This window comes from Equus przewalskii, chromosome 1, assembly GCF_037783145.1.
Source record: "Equus przewalskii isolate Varuska chromosome 1, EquPr2, whole genome shotgun sequence".
In the NCBI taxonomy this organism is placed as follows: domain Eukaryota; kingdom Metazoa; phylum Chordata; class Mammalia; order Perissodactyla; family Equidae; genus Equus; species Equus przewalskii.
Genome location: NC_091831.1, coordinates 121,002,131 through 121,022,587, shown reverse-complemented (window position 1 = coordinate 121,022,587; position 20,457 = coordinate 121,002,131). Strand labels below are relative to the sequence as shown.

The 20,457-nt window shown below is 38.0% G+C and overlaps 1 protein-coding gene across 20 annotated transcripts in view; it reads left to right on the top strand.

The window, feature by feature from the left end:
- Positions 1–20,457, top strand: part of LOC103555466 (E3 ubiquitin-protein ligase ARIH1) — a 188,513-nt gene that overhangs the window by 156,055 nt on the left and 12,001 nt on the right. For 10 of the 20 annotated variants that reach the window (XR_011527008.1, XM_070575522.1, XM_070575532.1 and 7 more), the window contains 4 exons: positions 5,087–5,166; positions 7,183–7,246; positions 14,338–14,449; positions 15,929–16,001. Coding sequence is in view for 15 of the 20 variants with exons in the window: in XM_070575522.1 (XP_070431623.1) it covers positions 5,087–5,166; positions 7,183–7,246; positions 14,338–14,449; positions 15,929–16,001 (329 nt within the window). In the remaining 5 variants the exon portion in view is untranslated. Of the gene's footprint in view, positions 1–4,586; positions 4,661–5,086; positions 5,167–7,182; positions 7,247–14,337; positions 14,450–15,928; positions 16,002–20,457 lie in introns of all 20 variants that reach the window. The other 10 variants (XM_070575612.1, XM_070575639.1, XM_070575621.1 and 7 more) reach the window with 2 other exon arrangements.

Sequence of the window (20,457 nt, the reverse complement as noted above, 5' to 3'; positions counted from 1 at the left end):
TGTGTTGCTAAGTTATGTCTAGTTGAGAGCACAAACACTTAAATTTTGAAATTGGAAAGTCCTTTATGATTGGGCAGAAACTTGGTGAAGTTTAATGAGTAACCTTGAAGTTCTGAGTTATAGTCTTGCCTCTTCTGTTAATTAACTGTTGAATGTGGGCAAATCACTTAACCTCTGGAGTCTTAATTTCCTCATCTATAGTGTAGAATAGTTGTTGAATTACATGACTCACTAGCCTCATGGGAACATTGAGTGGAATAATAGGGGAGAAAACACTTTGATATAGATATATATCAAATATATATATATAAACAAATTACATATTATATAAGTAAATCATATAAATAAGTATGTGTAAGTAAAGTCATATACATAAGTACAGTCGTCCTCCCTTATCTATGGGGGATATGTTCCAAGACCCCCAGTGGATGTTTGAAACCACGGATAGTAATGAACCCTATATATACACTATGTTTTTTCCTATATGAACATACCTATGATAAAGTTTAATTTATAAATTAGGCACAGTAAGAGATTAACAACAATAATAATAAAATTTAAGACCAATTATAACAATATACTGTAATAAATGTTACGGTTGATCTTAACCTCAGTGAACGATTTTTTCTCTCCTTGTTAAGTCGAGACCTTCCACCTTTTCACTTAAGGAAACACTTTACGGCTTCTCTTTGGCATATTCGAATTGCCAGCATTAGTTGTGCTTTGGGGCTGTTATTAAGTAAAACAAGGGTTACTTGAACATGAGCACTGTGATACTGTGATAGTTGATCTGATAACTGAGACAGCTACTAAGTGACTAACGGGAGCATAGCGTATACAGCGTGGGTACACTGGACAAAGAGATGATTCACGTCCTGGGTGAGACTGAGCAGGACAGCACAAGATTTCATCACATTATTCAGAATGGCTTACAATTTAAAATGTAAGGATTGTTTATTTCTGGAGTTTTCCATGTAATACTTTTGGACTGTGGTTGACCACAGGTAACTGAAGCTGCAGAAAGTGAAACCTACGTATAAGGGGGCACTGCTATATATATGAGGGGATACATACCCATGTACCCCTAAAAAGAATAAAATATAATTATTGTTTTGATTTGAGTTAGTAAAATAATTTTAAATAATCTAGGATATGTAGTAAAGCCATAATTGATCTTTTATATGACTTTTTCTTCCTCATCCCATTTTAAGCTCATGAGAAGCAAACAAGTTGGATAGCAAGCAATTTAGTAATAATAATAATAATAATAATATTAAAGGCAGCTTGTAGCATGTATCCTTGAGTGAGTACTGATTTATTCCAGTTTCCTTCTCCTCCTCCATCATCATTTATGTTCCTGAACAGAACTGATGTTTCTGCTGATCTTGGGCCGGTTTGCCGTCGGATCCATTCCTTACACTTCCTGTCTGTGCTGTATATTGTGAGGAGCTGATCCTTGCAGGCTTCATTCCTTCTCAGGCTCTTGTGTCAGCAGTTTCTGGCTGGATTAACAAATGGGAGGAACTGGCAGGAGGTTGGAGGGCAGGAAGAAGGAGAAGCCAGTGCTTTCCCCTCTTTCTCTCTGCTTGGGGAAGTTGGAGGAGTGGGGTTGTCTCTGGAAGCATCTCTTTTGTTTCTTCTGCCCGTCACACCATCTTGTTTTCAGCTTCTTCCAGGTAACTTCAGCCTTGGATACTGGTAGCAAAATGTTTCCTCTCTTTTTCTCCCTCCACCCTATAGAGGGTAGTGGCTTTTTGCTCCCATGCTAACCTCTGATTTGTCTCACCATTCCCTGTTGGGTCTCTCATTTCTTCCATCACTTTTCACTGCATTGAAGTCCCTCTGTTTTAAATCCTCAAGTGGTTTCCATGTTTACTTGTTAGACCCTGACTGGCACAGAGCTCAAAGTGATAATAAATAATAAAAATGTCTTACATTTATGTTCTATTCAAGATTTTTTATGTCTTTTGATGTCCCAAATAGTAGATTGAGGTAGAAAAGTGTTATAGTTCTTATTACAACATGAGGAAATTAGCATTTATTGAATGACCACTTTCAGATTTTTCATAATTTTCCAGTGAAAATTATAGGGAGAAAAAATGGAGGTCCAGAGAAGTTAAATAACTTGCTCTCTGTCCTGTAGAAAGCTGGTAGTGAATCAAGATTGGAATTCTACATGTAAAATGTCTGTATGCGTGTCTGCTAGTCCTGGAAGAGATCCTTTACTGAAGAAGGGTTTGTTTATAGTGTACATACAAAAGCCTTAGTCATTTTAGAAAATTTTTCAACTAGAAATTCAAAGCACAGTAATTTTCTACTCAGCCTTCATATATCCAGGATGCTGTACCCTAGCAGTAATCAAAGTTTAATGTGAAAGTTTGAGTTAGGGCCATTCCTAAGAGAATTTAGCACCTAGGGCAAATTATGGGGAGAAGAATTCTTGAGATGGCATGTTTATTCAGTTATAGAATTGTTTAAGATGTAAGTCTGGTGCATCCTTAGAGGGGGGAAGGGAGAATAGATATCACAAAAGAGTAGAAGGAGGGTAGGAGAAGAGAAGGGCCAAGGGAATATTGCTGCCAGGTTGTGAGCCTTCCTCCTTCACCCCACCACTTGGTGATGGTGAAGGGGCAGTGTGGGAGCTCGGGATATGAATGAGGTCTTTTTACAACCAGTTGAAAGACTTTACCTTGTCTTCATTGATGATGGTGGAAGGGGTGTGTGGGAACAAGGTCTTTTTTACAACCCTCTGAAGCTTCCTGAAAGCAGGGGGTCGGTTTTGTTCACTTTTCTATTCCCAGTGCCTAGAACAGTGCCTGGCACATGGTAGGCACTCAGTGAATATTCGTTGAATGAATGAATGAGGCTCTATAGACGAGGAAATTGCAAATTTGCAAGATCACACAGTTAGTAATAGGATAATTATGAGGCCCTGAAGTGATTTCTGAAGTCTTTGATGAAGCTAAATTTCTTTTAGGTTTTAGACAAACTACATCTTCAGGAGTGTGCACTGACATTTAAGCACTTGGATTTGGTGGTGCCATGCCTTCTTCTAATCCCTAGGGCTCTGTTTCATGAGCCTCTGGGCCCTTAAGCTACCTTACAAATTGAAACATTTATTTTCTCCATTCTTCACCCAGGGAACACAAATAATGACTTATCTTTTATTGTGAGAATTTAATAATAGGCAAGAATCAAATTTTCATTTTATAAATTTTGTCTTTTAGACTGTAGAAGCAATGATACTTAGTGATATTATAAACTCAAGGGGTTCAGTGTCTCCTCTTTTCCTCTCTCACTCTAGCGGTTAGGTGACAGAGGAGTAGACCATACAATTGAGACTTGGTCCATGATTACTCAGTAAACTATTTCTCTCAGAACTATTTATTATGGTGTATTTCTTTACTCACTTTACATGCACACGCACACATGCACACACACATCTTTAAACTTGATGATTTGTATGGCCTTTAGTAGAAAATTTAATTCTGGAAGTGGTTAGGCAGAACATGAATGGCTACGATATGATGATTGATTGGGCCTGGGGAAAGAGAAGGAAGGAAACAAAAGTCATCAAAGAATGTGAAATAGGCCCTTGCTGACTAGAAGAAAGGTAGCGTCCCACTCAGAGAATGTGGGTAATTGGAAGATGAAGAGTCAGTTGCTTAACATTTTATCTTTTTTTCTTCCTTCTAGCATATAAAATCATATCTATTCTTTCTGTCATAATTTCATCTTACAAATTCCATTGATATTTCCTATTCTTGGGAAGGAGTAAGTAGTATTACTTTCTTAATTTTTGTGTTCTGGCAACATTAACTCTAGGTCACAGTAAGCTTTTTTTCCTTCCTGCTGTGTTATGGACATATAAGTGTTACATTTTCTGTTGTATCTCCTAAGGTTCTAGAACAGAATGATCACAAATGATGACAAATCATTTCCGTCTCTTCCCCTGCTGTACCCTTTCTTTTACATTTTTAAAAATCAGCGAATATCTCATATATTAAAGTGCCTTAAAAAATACACACACCCATTTACTCACTGGCCAGATTTAATAAATAAAACCATTTAGCCATGTATACTTTTAGAGCTTTTTATTTTTTTGAGAAATAAAACATTAAAGAATTGAAGTCTCTTTTTTATCTTTTTCTGATCCCATTCATCTCTTCCTTGAGGTCGCCACTGTTCTGAACTTGGTGTGAATCCATCTCCTTGTTACCATAGAAAAATAATTTCTTAATGAATTTTTATTTGTATTTTAAACTTCTGAATTCAAAGGGATAGTAGCTTATTTTGTGGTTTCTCTATCATAAATCATTTCATTGACTCAAATAGGTTTTTTTCATTGTTGTTTCATTGTTGACTTCTCATAAACCTGGGCAACAATGTAATGTTTCACTTTTGAGCTATTGCTAAGACTGTGTTTAACTAGTTTTGGTCCTCTGATCTATCAGATGTGACATTATGTTATATAGATTTTGTTAGTAACAGTCCTGAAATATCCTTTAGAAAGTCTTCTTATTCATCTCTGTAACTAGGATGAGAGACAGGACAAGAAACAAAGAATGATTTTATTTTTTTTTCAGGCCAGGTCATCATTTGAGAAACTGACAGTATAAGCCATAAAAACTGAAGAGAAGCATATATTCAATGTGTAATGGTAGGACAAGTATCTTTTAGTTTAATAATTATACTTTTTAAAAAAAAATTTTTTTTTTTTCTGATCTATCTCCCCAAACACCCCCTGTACATAGTTGTATATCTTAGTTGCAGGTCCTTCCAGCTGTGGGATGTGGGATGTGGGATGCTGCCTCAGCGTGGCCTGATGAGCGGTGCCATGTCCGCGCCCAGGATCCAAACCCTGGGCCGCCGCAGCGGAGCGCGTGAACTTAACCACTCGGCCACGGAACCGGCCCCAAATAATAATTATACATTTTTGATGCACTATATTCTTATAATCAGCAGCATGAAGAATTTGATGTAATAATGGCAATATGCTTGTGGATAGTTTAGGCATGAGGACACTGCTAAAGGAGAAAATCTAACAATGACTATGTTGTTTATTTTGTCAAAATGTGCTACCCAGCTCCAGAGTTTCCTATTTTGGAGAAGCAGAACTGGTTGATACATCTCCACTATATCCGGAAGGATTATGAAGCATGCAAGGTAAGAGATTGCAATGATAGAGAAAATAAGAAGCAGGCTTTGGTTAGGCAACTAACAGTGTCTGTGGGAGTTCATGTCCCACTAATAATGTATGGAATTCCTGTTTCCCCACACTTTGTGTATTGGTTAGCTTTTGCTATGATACTGCTACTTAACAAACAACCTCAAAATCTCAGTGGCCTCCAACAACAGACGTTTGTTTATTGCTCATGGGCCTTCAGATTGGCTGTGGGTTGGCTAGGTTTGACTACAGGCTGTCGGTCAGGTTCAGGTGTGTTTCATGTGTCTTCTCATTTCAAGACTAGATTGAAGGAGCAGCCACTCTCTGGGACTTCTTGGTCTCATGGAGGGGGGCAGATGTTCGACACAGCATAGTATTTAATTTTTTGATCCCTAGATAGGTGAAAAATGGTATTTCATTGAGTTTTATTTTAAAATTCTCTTATTATAGTGAACTTAATCATCATTTGTGTATTTAAAACCTGTTTGTATTTCCTTTCTCTGTCTGTTTGCATCTTTGGTAACATACTATATATGTTACATACTTGCTGGCAGACAGTAGTATTAACATTCAAAATATATCCTTGGTATTGTCTTTTTGTCATTCAGAGCATTGTAATGCTTCTAAGGTTGTGGTTTTAAATTTATACCCCTGGCATTTGTACCTATGGCAATGCACAGAACTAGCAAAGTTTAGTAGCAGTACCAGTTTGAATCTTGAAAGGTTTCCTTCTTCCCTTCTCTGATATTATCCTTTTCTTGTTTCCTTTTTCCTTTGTTTGACCACTTTCTCTGTTTTGTTATTTTGGCTTCTCTTCCACTGCTTATTTCTTAACATTTGGGGCTGTTTCTAAGTCCTATCCTTGACCCCTTTCTCTGATCATTCCACACACTTTCTCCTGATCTTCAGACCAATCTGATACTTACTGAATGCTTCACAGGTATTTCAAATTCAACTTTTCTGTAGCTGAATTTATCTGCTTACTTCCAAACCTATTCCTTTTCCTGTTCCTGTCTCAGGGATAGGTACCATCATTCCCCCAGTGTTTGTGTCGGAATCCCCTGACCCACTTTCCCTAATAGTATATAGATAATCATCAAGTTCTGGAGATCTTCTCTTACTATCTCTCGAAATTATCCACTTTTCTCCCTCTCCATGCCTTAGTTAATCCCATCATTTTTATTTAAACTACCACAAGAGTTCTTATACCAGCCTTGCCTCTAATCTTGCCTCCTTTCCATCTGTTTTCAACAATGCTCCAAAAATAATTTTTCTAGAGCAGATTCAGGTTACTTCCTGCATAAACCTTACCAAGATTTTCCCATTGCTCTCAACCTTTTTAGCATGGCATTTGAAGTCCTTCTTTCTTTGGTCTCTTGACCACCTCACCTTCTCCACCCCTTGCCAACAGAATATTTGAAACTGTTTACTCTGAAAAGCTTTCCCCGATTCTCCAAGTTAGAATCAGTTGCTTCTCCTCTGAACTCCTATAACATCCTGGGCTTAGCCCAGCATAGTAGAAAGGTAGACCCTATATTTTCTTCTTCAGAGAGCCCTTAGCATCTACAATGATGCTTGGGAATCTTTTCATATTTTTCTTAGCTTGCCTAGTTAGATTCTAGATAGGAGTTAGCAAACTTTTTCTATATGGAGCCAGATGGTAAATATTTTAGGCTTTACAGCCCACAAATGGTCTCTGTCTCATATTCTTTATCTTCTCTTATTTTTTTTATAACCCTTTAAAATATAAAAACCACTCTTAGCTTGAGAGCTGTACAAAAATAGGCTTTGTGGGTCAGATTTGGCCTGTGGGCTGAAGTTTGCTGACCCCTGTTCTAGAATAAGTAATCATAATGAGAATTGAGATTTAAAAATAAATTCTGAATAAACTACTTTATTAGTAATTATTAGTGTCCTAGATTTCTTACATATGCTCCTTGTCCATGTCTACCTTTTCTTAAAAATACTTCAAGATACTTAACCACTGCTCAGAAGTATTTTTCTTGTTCTTCCAGGCTGTTATTAAAGAACAGCTTCAGGAGACTCAAGGGTTATGTGAATATGCTATCTATGTCCAAGGTAAGACATATATTTCTTCTCTTCTTGGTAGAGAAATGCACATTTTACCTAGGTTCTGGAAAATAGAGCAAACAAATTATGAAATATTTAAATTTGAATAAACGTTCCACGAGATCATATTCAGTATTATTGTTTTTTGAAACTGGAACATAATTCTTTTTTTTAATTTAATTTTTATTGAGTTAATGATAGGTTACAATCTTGTGAAATTTCAGTTGTACATTATTGTTTGTCAGTCGTGTTGTAAGTGCACCCCTTCACCCTTTGTGCCCACCCCCTACCCCACCTTTCCCCCGGTAGCCACTAATCTGTTCTCTTTGTCTGCATTTTTAAATTTTTCATACGAGCGAAGTCATACACAGATTGTCCTTCTGTATCTGGCTTATTTCACTTAACATAATTCCTTCAAGGTCCCTCCATGTTGTTGCAAATGGGACAATTTTGTTCTTTTTTACGGCTGAGTAGTATTCCATTGTGTATATATACCACATCTTCTTTATCCAATCATCTGTTGATGGGCACTTAGGTTGCTTCCACATGTTGGCTGTTGTAAATAATGCTGCAGTGAACATTGGGCTGCATGGGACTTTTGGAATTGCTGACTTCAAGCTCTTTGGATAGATACCCAGTAGTGGGGTAGCTGGATCATATGGTAGTTCTATTTTTAATTTTTTGAGGCATCTCTATACTGTTTTCCTTAGTGGCTGCACCAGTTTGCATTCCCACCAGCAATGTATGAGGGTTCCTTTTTCTCCACAACCTCTCCAACATTTGTTACTATTTGTTTTAGTTATTTTTGTCATTCTAATGGGTGTAAGGTGATATCTTAGTATAGTTTTCATTTGCCTTTCCCAGATGATCAGCGATGATGAACATCTTTTATGTGCCTATTGGTCATCTATATATCTTCTTTAGAGAAATGTCTGTGCATGTCTCCTGCCCATTTTTTGATCGGGTTGTTTGATTTTTTGTTGTTGAGTTGTGTGAGTTCTTTATATATTATGGATATTAACCCTTTGTCAGATGTATGACTTGCAAATATTTTTTCCCAGTTAGTGGGCTGTTTTTTTGTTTCAATCCTGTTTTCCTTTACCTTGAAGAAGCTTTTTAGTCTGATGAAGTCCCATTTGTTTATTCTTTCTATTGTTTCCCTTCTCTGAGAAGATGTGATGTCTGAAAAGATCCTTTTAATACTGATGTCAAAGAGTGTACTGCCTACATTTTCTTCTAGAAGCCTTATGGTTTCAGGTCTCACCTTTAGGTCTTTGATCCATTTTGAGTTTATTTTGGTGAATGGTGAGAAAGAATGGTCAATGTTCATTCTTTTACACATGGCTGTCCAGTTTTCCCAGCACCATTTGTTGAAAAGACTTTCTTTTCTCCATTGTATGCCCTCAGCTCCTTTGTTGAAGATTAGCTGTCTGTAGATGTGTGGTTTTATTTCTGGGCTTTCAATTCTGTTCCATTGATCTGTGCACCTGTTTTTGTACCAATACTATGCTGTTTTGATTACTGTAGCTTTGTAGTATGTTTTGAAGTCAGGATTGTGATGCCTCCAGCTTTGTTCTTCTTTCTCAGGATTGCTTTAGCAATTCTGGTCTTTTGTTGCCCCATAGGAATTTTAGGATTCTTTATTCTATTTCTGTAAAGAATGTCATTGGGATTCTGATTGGGATGGCTTTGAATCTGTAGATTGCTTTAGATAGAATGGACATTTTAACTATGTTTCTTCTTCCATTCCATGTACATAGAATGTCTTTCCATCTCTTTATGTTGTCATCCATTTCTTTCAGAAAAGTCTTGTAATTTTCGTTGTATAGATCTTTCACTTCCTTAGTTAAATTCACCCCAAGGTATTTTATTCTTTTTGTTGTGATTGTGAATGGTATTGTGTTCTTGAGTTCTTTTTCTGTAAGTTCGTTATTAGAGTATAGAAATGCTACTGATTTATGTACATTGATTTTATACCCTGCAACTTTGCTGTAGTTGTTGATTACTTCTAAAAGTTTTCCAATAGATTCTTTGGGGTTTTCTGTATGTAAGATCATGTCATCTGCAAACTGCAAGAATTTCACTTCTTCCCTCCCTATTTGGATTCCTTTTATTCCTTTTTCTTGCCTAATTGCTCTGGTCAAAACCTCTAGTATTATGTTAAATAAGAGTGGTGATAGAGGGCATCCTTGTCTCATTCCTGTTTTCAGGGGGATGGTGCTCAGTTTTTGCCCATTGAGTATAATGTTGGCTGTGGGTTTGTCATATATGGCCTTTATTATGTTGAGGTAGTTCCCTTCTATCCCCATTTTGTTCACAGCTTTTATCATGAATGGCTCTTGGATCTTGTGAAATGCTTTCTCTGCATCTATTGAGATGATCGTGTGGTTTTTATTCCTCAGTTTGTTGATGTGGTGTATCACGTTGATTGAATTGCGGATGTTGAACCATCCCTGTCTCCCTGGTATGAATCCCACTTGATCATGATTTATGATCCTTTCGATGAATTGCTGAATTCGGGTTGCCAAAATTTTGTTGAGAATTTTTGCATCTATGTTCATCAGTGATATTGGCCTGTAGTTCTCCTTTTCCGTGCTTTGTCAGGCTTTGGTGTCCGTGCGATGTTGGCCTCGTAGAATGTGTTAGGAAGTGTTCCATCCGCCCTAATTTTTTGGAATAGCTTGAAAAGGATAGGTATTAAATCCTCTGTGAAAGTTTGGTAGAATTCCCCAGGAAAGCCATCTGGTCCTGGGGTTCTGTTCTTTGGGATACTTTTGATTGCTGTTTCAATCTCTTTCCTTGTGAGTGATCTGTTCAAATTGTCTGCTTTTTCTTGAGTGATCTTTGGGAGATTGTAGGAGTCCAGGAATTTATCCATTTCCTCTAGGTTATTCATTTTGTTGGCATATAGTTTTTCGCAGTATTCTCTTATAATCTGTTGTATTTCTGAGGAGTCTGTTGTTATTTCTCCTCTTTCATTTCTGATTTTGTTTATTTGGGCTTTCTCTCTTTTTTCTTTGTAACTCTGGCTAGGGGTTTGTCAGTTTTATTTATCTTCTCAAAGAACCAGCTCTTTGTTTCATTGATCCTTTCTACTGCCTTTTTCATTTCAATAGCATTTATTTCTGCTCTGATTTTTATTATTTCTCTCCTTCTGCTGACTTTGGGCTTTGTTTGTTCTTCTTTCTCTAATTCAGTTAGGTGTAGTTTAAGATTGCTTATTTGGGATTTTTCTTGTTTGTTAAGATGTGCCTGTATTGCGATGAATTTTCCTCTTAATACCACTTTTGCTGTATCCCATATGAGTTGGTATGGCATATTATCATTTTCGTTTGTCTCCAGGTATTTTTTTATTTCTTCTTTAATTTCTTCAATGATCCATTGCTTGTTCAATAGCATATTGTGTAGTCTCCACATCCTTGTGCCTGTCTCAGCTTTTTTCTTGTAATTAATTTCTAGCTTTATAGCATTATGATTGGAGAAGATGCTTGTTATTATTTTAATTTTTTAAAATTTGTAGAGGCTTGCCTTGTTTCCCAACATATGGTCTATCCTTGAGAATGTTCCACGCGCACTTGAGAAGAATGTGTATTCTGCTGTTTTTGGATGAAGTCTTCTATATGTCTCTTAAGTCTAACTGTTTTAGCTTTTCATTAGCTCCACTGTTTCCTTGTTGATTTTCTGTCTGGATGATCTGTCCATTGATGTGAGTGGAGTGCTGAGGTCTCCTACTATTATTGTGTTATTTTTGATATCTTCTTTTAGGTTTGTTAATAGTTGCATTATGAACTTTGGTGCTCCTGTGTTGGGTGTATAGATATTTATAAGTGTTATTTCTTCTTGATGAAGTGTCCTCTTGATCATCATGTATTGGCCCTCTGTGTCTCTCTTTACCTGCCTTATCCTGAAATCTGTTTTGTCTGATATAAGTATTGCGACACCTGCTTTCTTTTGTTTGCAATTAGCTTGGAGTATTGTCTTCTACCCCTTCACTCTGAGCCTGTGTTTGTCCTTGGAGCTGAGATGTGCTTCCTGGAGGCAACAAATTGTTGGATCTTGTTCTTTAATCCATTTTGCCACTCTTTGTCTTTTTATTGGAGAGTTCAGTCCATTTACATTGAGGGTGATTATTGATGCATGAGGGCTTAATGCTGTCATTCTGTCACTCGTTTTCTGGTCTTCCTGCGTTTCCTTTGTTTCTCGTTCTGTGTGTGTTAGCCCACCCCTTGACTTCTGCATTTTCTTATGCTGGGTTTCTTAGCTTTTTCCTTATTTATGTTATGTGTCTCTGTTCCCTTTTTTAGTTTAGTGGCTACCCTGAAGTTTATATTCAGAATTTCGTGTATAACATAGTCCATTTTCTGGTGGTCTCTTACTTCCTTTGCCTAGACTGATTCAGTCCCTTTCCTCTGCCCCTCCTAAAATATTATTTTCATCTCTTATTCCAACTTGTTTTGTGAGTTTGTGGTTAGAGTGATAGGATTGTCTTTGCTTTGGTGATTTCCTTCCCTTTATCCTAACGCTATAGTTGAATATTTGCTATCCTATTCTGATTCTGTCTATTTGTCTCCCTACTCTGTGATTTGTGACCCCTTTCTCCCTATTTTTCTTGTTTCAGGTATGAGAGCCTTCTTGAGGATTTCTTATAGTGGCGGTCTTGTGGCTACAAAGTCCCTTAGCTTTTGTTTGTCTGGAAAAGATTTAATTTCTGCCTCATATCTGAAGAATATTTTTGCTGGATAGAGTATTCTTGGCTGAAGATTTTTATCCTTTAAAGTTTTGAATATGTCATTCCAGTCTCTCCTAGCTTGTAAGGTTTCTGTAGAGAAATCCGCTGAAAGTCTGATAGGGGTTCCTTTGTAGGTTATCTTCTTCTGCCTTGCTGCCCTGAGAATTCTTTCTTTGTCATTCATTTTTGCCATTTTTAGTACTATATGCCTTGCAGTAGGTCTTTTTACATTGACAAATCTAGGAGATCTGAAAGCTTCCTCCACTCACATTTCTCTCTCAATCCCTAGATTTGCGAAGTTCTCTTCTATAATTTTGTTAAGCACGCTTTGTGCTCCATTTTCCTTTTCCACACCCTCATGGATTCCGATAATTCTTAAGTTGGATTTTCTCATTGAGTCTGCTATTTCTCGGATATTTTCTTTAGTTTTTTTAATTCTTAGTTCTCTTTCTTCCTCTGTCTGGAGCCATTCAGCCTGTCTATCTTTGATTATGCTAATTTGCTCCTCTATGGTGTCTACACAGGCATTCAGGGAATCTGTATTCTGTTTTATCTGATCCATTGTATTTTTCCTCTCTAGTGTTTCTGATTGATTCTTCTTTATAGTTTCTATCTCTTTTGTGAAGTAATGCCAGAACTCATTGACTTGTTTCTCTATATTTCCCTTTACCTTATTGAGTTGTTTGATGATAGCTACTCTGAATTCATTGTCACTTAGTTTACCTATTTCCAAGTCCTCAGGACATAATTCTCCGTTTTTATTGTTTTCCTTTTGGTCTGGAGCTTTTATAAATTGCTGGATGGTGGAGGAGCGGTTTTTGCGCGTGATGCTATTATTCGGTTACAGTTACAGCCTGTCGCCAATAGATGGGGGTCGAGAGCCACATGTTCTGAGCCCTCTGCCTTCAGCTGCGATGGCGGCATGCCACGCGGGTGGGGGGAGGACGGGCACTTTCTCTTGCACGCAGACCTGGTGTCCGTTCCGCGCTGGCTCTCTGGTTCCCCAGGGTCCTGGCTTGACGGGGTACCCCCACGCGAAAGCTTTCCCCTGTTAGAGGGTTTCCGCTGCACGGGTCTGTGGGAGTCCTTGACGATCCTCCAGATGTGCGGCCCCTCCCCTGCTCCTGCCGTCACCCGCAGCAGCGATCCCAGTCTCCAGGGGAGGGAGCAAAGTTCTCTCTTACCCTGTTCCACCTCCTCCAAGGGCAGCTCCAGCCTCTCTGCCCTGCGTTGTTTGGCTACTGTGGGTCTCTTGATGATTTCTGTTATTAGGGTTTTTTCTTTTTGGTTGGAAAACAGTTGGTGCTTTTAGTTGTAGTTTGGAGGGGAGAGAGTCCCAGGTGAGCCCACTCTGCCATGTTGCTGACGTCCCTGGAACATAATTCTTATGTTGGATTTGACCTCAGAAATGACTCTGTTAAAAACAACTTGTTCGTGTCCTTCACCTCTTTTCTAGTTTCTGGCTAGTGTTTTTCAGAATGGAGGTTAGGGTCTATTTTATGTAAGATGAGTCAGGATGAAGGGGAGAAGCTTAGAGGTATATATGATAAAGCAGAGAATAAATGAAATTCATCAGAAACCAAATATAGGAACAACTGACTTAAATTTTTCTCTTTAGTGCCAAAAGTAGCATCTTTAGTTTTTCAAGTAACTTTCTTTTTGACTCTTTGCTGTAAATGAATGGTTTTGTTTACCACTTATTGCTTTGTAGCCTTCAGATTAATATATAATTTTTTGACATAATTGGTAAGATATTGAGACATCTAGGACATCATGGGGAAAAAAATGCTCTTTTATTACCAGTATCACAAGTTCTAGACTTTCAGTGCCTCATAATACTTAAGCATGTAAATTCTTCTAAAAACTTAGGCCTAGGAAAAATTATTGATTTTGATTGGTTGCTATACTGAAAAGTAAGTCTGAAATATTACTGCATATTTTGTCAGAATCTCCTTGTTGGACTTGGGGTGTTGATTGCACCTGCCCCATTTGGATGTACTCTGAAAACTGTCAGGTGGAAGTCTGAATTATCATGATAAATAGAGCATCTGATAGGGAAACCCACGCGTGTTCTTATTATGAAGAGTTTGTGGGATAATTTGCAAGGCATTGGATTATCTGTATAGTAGATGCTGGGAGTGGAGGAGTAGGTAGGTTTGAGATACCTTGTTAAAAAAGATTTTAGGTTGTCAACTACTTTGCTACTTGTTTCAAACAATCTGAAGTCATATCTAATTGTATTAAAGATATAATTATCCAAAGGATTTCTTTGATATGATTTCCCACCTCCCTCTTGTCCAGTTTTTCTGCTACCAGGTTCCATTCTTCCAAGAATGTGATTTTATTTTCTATGTTTTCTATTTCTTGGCAGCATTGATATTTCGCCTGGAAGGAAATATCCAAGAATCTCTAGAACTCTTTCAGACGTGTGCTGTTCTCAGCCCTCAGTGTGCTGATAACCTCAAGCAGGTGGCCAGGTCTTTGTGAGTATCAGCGGCCTGGAGGCCCTGGGGTACTCAAAGAGAAAAATGTGAAGTGCATTCTCAGACAGAAGCTGCTTCTGGCAGCCTGATCAGCCTGATACACAGAGGGAGAGTTGCTTAGTACGTATAATGGGATTCACTTTGAACAGTATGGATTAATTTTGAAATTTGAGAAAATGAGATAACTAGTATAAAGGAACTGAGTATTTCAAACACTGTATATGCTAGTTTGATGGGGGAACACTGATACTGTTTATCTTATAAATATATATCTTCCTTGATTTATGATGGGTTTATGTTCTGGTAAACCTATTATAAGTTGAAAATATCGAAAGTGGGAAATGCATTTAATACACCTAACCTACCGAACATCATATTTTAGCCTAGCCTACCTTAAACATGTTCAGAACATTTACATTAGCCTACAGTTGGGCACAATCACCTAACACAAAGCCTATTTTATAATGAAGTGTTGAATATCTCATATAATTTATTGGATACTGTACTTAAAGTGAAAAACAGAGTGGTTGTATGGGGACAGAAGCATATTGGTTGTTTACCCTCATGATCGCATGGCTGACTGGGAGCTGTGGCTGGCTGCTGCTGTCTTGCATCGTGAGAGAGTATTGTACCACATATCGCTAGCCTGGGACAAGATCAAAATTCAAAATTTGAAGTAGGATTTCTACTGAATGCATATTGCTTTTGCACCATGGTAAAGTTGAAAAATTTTAAGTCAAACCATTGTTAAGTTGGGGACTGTCTGTAGTGACATCTGGTGCCCTCAGTCCCCTAATCTCATGGGCAGCCCATGGAATTTTTCTCATATACTATTCCAAGACTTAGCATAATACTTGACATAGTAGGTTTTTAAGAAAAGTTTGTTGAACAAATGACCTGAAGGTTCCTGGATGTAAGCAACCATCAAAGTCTTAGCTGTTAGGTACAGTAATAGCTTTACTATGCCAGAGCAGTAAAGTATTCCATGGGGTTCCCATCCCCACTTTCTGACCTACATTGTCATTGATAGTTGCTCTGTCTTTGCATAGAGCCCAGTTTTCTCCTGTCTCTCCAGAATCATGATCCACTATCAAGGAAAGAGACTTAGGCTTGGGAGAGAAGGGCATGTCTCTAACAGTGATGATGATAAATGATGGCAGCTCTTACTTTACATGGCGTATTATTTAGCTTGTTTCTTTTTTGGTCTACGTTTGTAGTACATTGCAGAAGATAAATTACAGAAGACTGAGTAAAATTGGTGTAGAATGGGACCAAGGCCTTGGAACAGCTACCAATGCTGTCACTACCAGGAGAGCTTCTGCTCATGGAATAGAGCAGCCTTACTGGCCAAACCAGCTCATAGGGAAGAGGCTTCCAGAATTCTCAGCTGGATGGAATATGAGTCAAATGTGGGACTAGTGGGGTTAGTTTTGTGAAAGCTTTGAGTTGATAATTACAGAAAATGTATTTCTTCCACAGGTTTCTTTTGGGAAAACATAAAGCTGCCATTGAAGTATACAGTGAAGCAGCTAAACTTAACCAGAAAGATTGGGTAAGTAGGGAGCTTGAAGTTTTTTGTTGTTAATAATATGGTAATTGTTCCATTTCTCATATGGCTGTCTTTTGTTGTTATTATGAATTCTTCCATGCCAAAAATGTCTTTATTTTGTCCACACACTTAACTGACCATTTGGTTAGGTATAAGATCAAAAATCCTCTTTCTTCATAACTTAGCAGACATTGCTGCATGTTTGTGGCATCAGTGTTGCTGATGAGCAGTCTGCTGCCAGTCTGATTCTTGTTGATTACCCCACTTTCACCTCTAGAAGCTTTGAAGATTTTCTCTTTATCATGAGAGTTCTGAAATGTCAGTCATAGTTGTCTAGATGTCTTCCTTTTCTTTTTTCCCCTCATCTGTGAACACTCAGTTGGCTCTTTCACTCTGAAGACCTTTGCCTTTCTTTGTGTAAGGGAAATTTTCTTTGAGTAGTTCTTTAATTGTTTTTTCCCCCTCCACTGTCTCCTTGGATCAGTTAGGGATTGTGTGTAACTGCAAGAAAAGATTTGACTAAACATTGGCTTTACAAATTAGGGGTTTATTTGTTTTCTCATGAAAGGAGAAGTCCAGGTAAGTAGTTGCTGGCATTGATTTGGTGACTGAAGGATGTTAAGGCTGAGGCTTTTTCTTCATGGTTACAAGATATCTGCTGCAGCTCTAACATCACATCATCATTCTAGGCAGGGAGAAACTACAAAGAGAAAAAGACATCACCTGTATTAGGAAAGTGTAACTTTTCCAGAAGTCCCCAGCAAACTTCTGCTTATGTCATATCAACTACCCTTTTTGTAAGGAATGCCAGGAAATGTAGTTTTTAAGTTGGACACATTTCCATTCTCAACAAAACTAGAATTCTGTTAGTAAGGAAAATGAGGAGAGTAGATATTAACTAGCAGCATCTGCCACACTGGTTTCCACTCTATTAGACGTGTTCTCTTCTTGTTCTGTATGTTTCTTAACTTGCCTCTCATATTTTCCAGTTCTTGTCTTTTTTCTGTACATTCAGGGACATTTCCTTAATCGTATCTTCCAGATCATCATTTTTGTTTTTAGCTATTCACATTCTGTTATTTAGCCTATCCATTCAACATTTTTTATTTCAGTAATTATATTTTTAATTTCCAAGAACTTTGTCTTTTCTCTTCTTGCAAATAGCCTCTTCATTTCTCTGACATTTGAATTTCTATTCTGCTTTCTAGAATTATCTTTTTCTTCCTCTCTTCATTTTGGTTTTTCTTTCCCATGCTGTTGGTTTTTATTCACACAGCTGATGATTCTTGGAAAGACATATATATGACTGAAGGATTAGATTGATTACTACAGAGAACTAGCATGCATTTTCTCAGTAGTTCTTACGGCACTATTATTTTAGAAGTGTGTTCAATTTGTCAGTCACTTTTCTTCTATAGGTCTGAAGATTGAGATGTTTGTCTACGCCACTGAGTATTTTATAACTAAAGGCGAAAGTGAAGCTCAGATAAAGGGAAATTCATTTACTCTTTCATTCATCTAGTCATTCTTTTGACAAATGAATGTCTACTATGTGCCAGGCACTGGACTATGCCCTGGATATGCAGAGATGGATTCATGGATTACGGGACAATCAACTAGAATAGGAAATACAGAAAGAAAGAGAAGCAAGTTTTGGGAGAGGTTGATGATAACAAATCAGAGTTAAATCCTGTCTTTCAGAAGATTATGGACATGATGAGTTTTAGCTTCTGGTAGAATATCTGAATTGAGATGTGTCCATTGCGTGGCTGGCTATAGAAATCTGAAACGCTGGTGTTCTGGGCTAGAGATACACATTTTGGAGTCAACAACATAAAGGTGATAATGAAAACCATGAAATTGGATGAGATCACTCTGCAGTGAGCTGAAGATGGAACCCTGGAAAAAACTTTTGGAGGGCTGAGTGGAAGAGGAAAAGAGCTCATAGAGGGAGATAGGGAGGAAGTGAAACAGGAGAGCTCAGGGTCACAGGGAGAATGGAGAGTGTCTGTTACTCCATCCAGTTGGTTGAAAGAGCTCATTTAATGTTATTCACTAGGGATAACCATTCCATTGGCACCAGCAGAGTTGGTCATTCACTGAACGGCCACTCTACATCCTGTGTGCTTCATAAGTGTCTGTGGCCTGCAGAAAACCTTGTAGGCCTACTTTATTGGACTCATCGAGTATTCCACAGTCTGGCTGGAACAGGAGAATAATAATTCCTCCTGCCATTATCTCATTTGACTTTTGGAACAGCTCTGTTAAATAGGGAAAATTTCCCCTATTGACAGGTGAGAAAGCTGAGGCTTTGGGAGATGAAATGACTTGCTCAAGGGTACACAGTGAGGTAATGGCAGAACCAGAGCTACAATTCTGGCTTCAAATCTAGAATTCCTCACTGTAGGCCTGTGATCTTACCACTGTATCAACTGCCTTTGCAGGATGTCTGCTAGATTCTCTCATCCCATGAAAGACAGGATTTAACTCTGATTTGTTCTATTTTTCTTTTCAAATTTCCTTTGCTGTCAGTTTACTTAAGGCATATTGCTGCTGCCTTCTCAAATAATATCTATGACAAATGATTTTAAAAAGTTAGGGCCAGTTAGCTTTCAGAACATTTAAAGGACAAGCAGGTCTACATTTCTCCCCTCTCTAGCTCCATGTGTACATTCTTATGGGATGGTAAGTGGAAAGTACACAAGCTTTGGAGGCAGGCCCGAGTTCAATGTTTTGCAATGTGTGGACGTTATTTGGGTCATTATTTAAGAAGAAAAAATTTTTAATGTGAGACATTTATGAGACTATCAGGAATTTCAACATGATTTAATATCTGATATTAAGCAGATATTAATTTTGAGTATGATAATGATATTATAGGTTAAAAAGACCTTATCCTTTAGAAATACATACGGGAATATTTGTGGATGAAATGTTAGGCTATCTGGTATTTGCTTACAAAAGTAGTGTGATAGATGGGAATATGGATTGGATGGTTCTTGGGACAGAATGATTAGTACATGGTGCTTCTGTCTGTATTTATATATGGTTGAAATTCTCCTTAAGATTTAGACTTAAAAAAAAAAAAAAATCCCAGTGCTGCTCACACTTTCTGTCTTAAGTTAGGCAAACTACTTAACCTCTGTGAGCTTTAATTTTTTTTCTCTAAAATCAGAATTGTTATACCTATGTTGCAGATTTGCTGGGAAAATTAATATATATGAAAAACATCTAGCATAGAGACTGATGTGAAGTAGTTAATGAGTGATCGCTCTTTTGTTGTCATTGTTATTTTAGGAGACTTGGAAGACATTAAATCAGTTGTTGTCTCTGAGCCTTGGGCTCCATGTTTCTTCAGCCAGGGATACTTCTGGGTCTGAATGTGCTTCCACATCTCTCCACTACTAACAAGAAGGCTCTCTCTCTTTTCCAAGAGCAGTTTCCTCACCCTCGCTTTTTCCTTTCTCTAAAACTATCTTAAAGGGAGATTTAGTCCAAGGGAATTTGAGATATTCTTTAAAACTTGAGGTCAGGAAATACAAGTTCATCTTGCAGTGAACTAGAACTGGGAAGCTGTCAGCTACCAAGGTAGCTGCTCTGCATTTGTGCTTCGTTTTTCCTTTCTGTAGATCAAGAGTTGGCAAACTTTTTTGTAATGGGCCGGTTAGTAAATATTTTAAGTTTTGTGGCCTCATATACTGTTGCAACTACTTAACCTGAAGTTCTAGTGTAAAAGAGCCATAGACAATCCATCAGTGGTTGTGGCTGTGTTCCAATAAGACTTTATTTACAAAAAAGGCAGAGGATGGATTTGGCTCAGGGCCTTAGTTTGCTGACCTCTGCTGTAGACTTTGGCAGATTGGCTCCAATTGCATATATTCCGTAATAGTGGACTTCAGATGACACTGTCAGTCCCCAAGTCCACATCACCTAGTGAATTCTAGATTCCTAGGGAAAGGAATCTGATTGACACATATATACGTATCCCTTTAGGGGTGGAGCAGGTGCTGTGGGTAGTCTCTTCTCAGAAGAGGGCACAGAGGGTGTGGGCAGTGGGCAGCTCTTAGAGAAAAAAGATATGGGGATGGGCCAGGTATGCACCCCAAGGTACCACATAGACTCAGGAAGATCACCTGTTTATTCTGCTTTTATCTCCTATAAGCTGTAGTTTTTTTTATATTGACGCATTTTGAAGGATTAAATATGTAGTCAAGCACCACATAACGACGGTTCAGTCAAGGATGGACCACGTATTCAACTGGTCCCATGAGATTAGTACCACATAGCCTAGGTGTGTAGTAGGCTATACCATTCAGGTTTATGTAAGTATACTCTGTGACGTTCTCACAATGACAAAATCAGTTAAGGATGCATATCTCAGATTGTATCCCTATTGTTAAGGGAGGCATGACTGTATTTGAGTATCAAATCTAGTAAAAGATTAACCATCATGCACGTT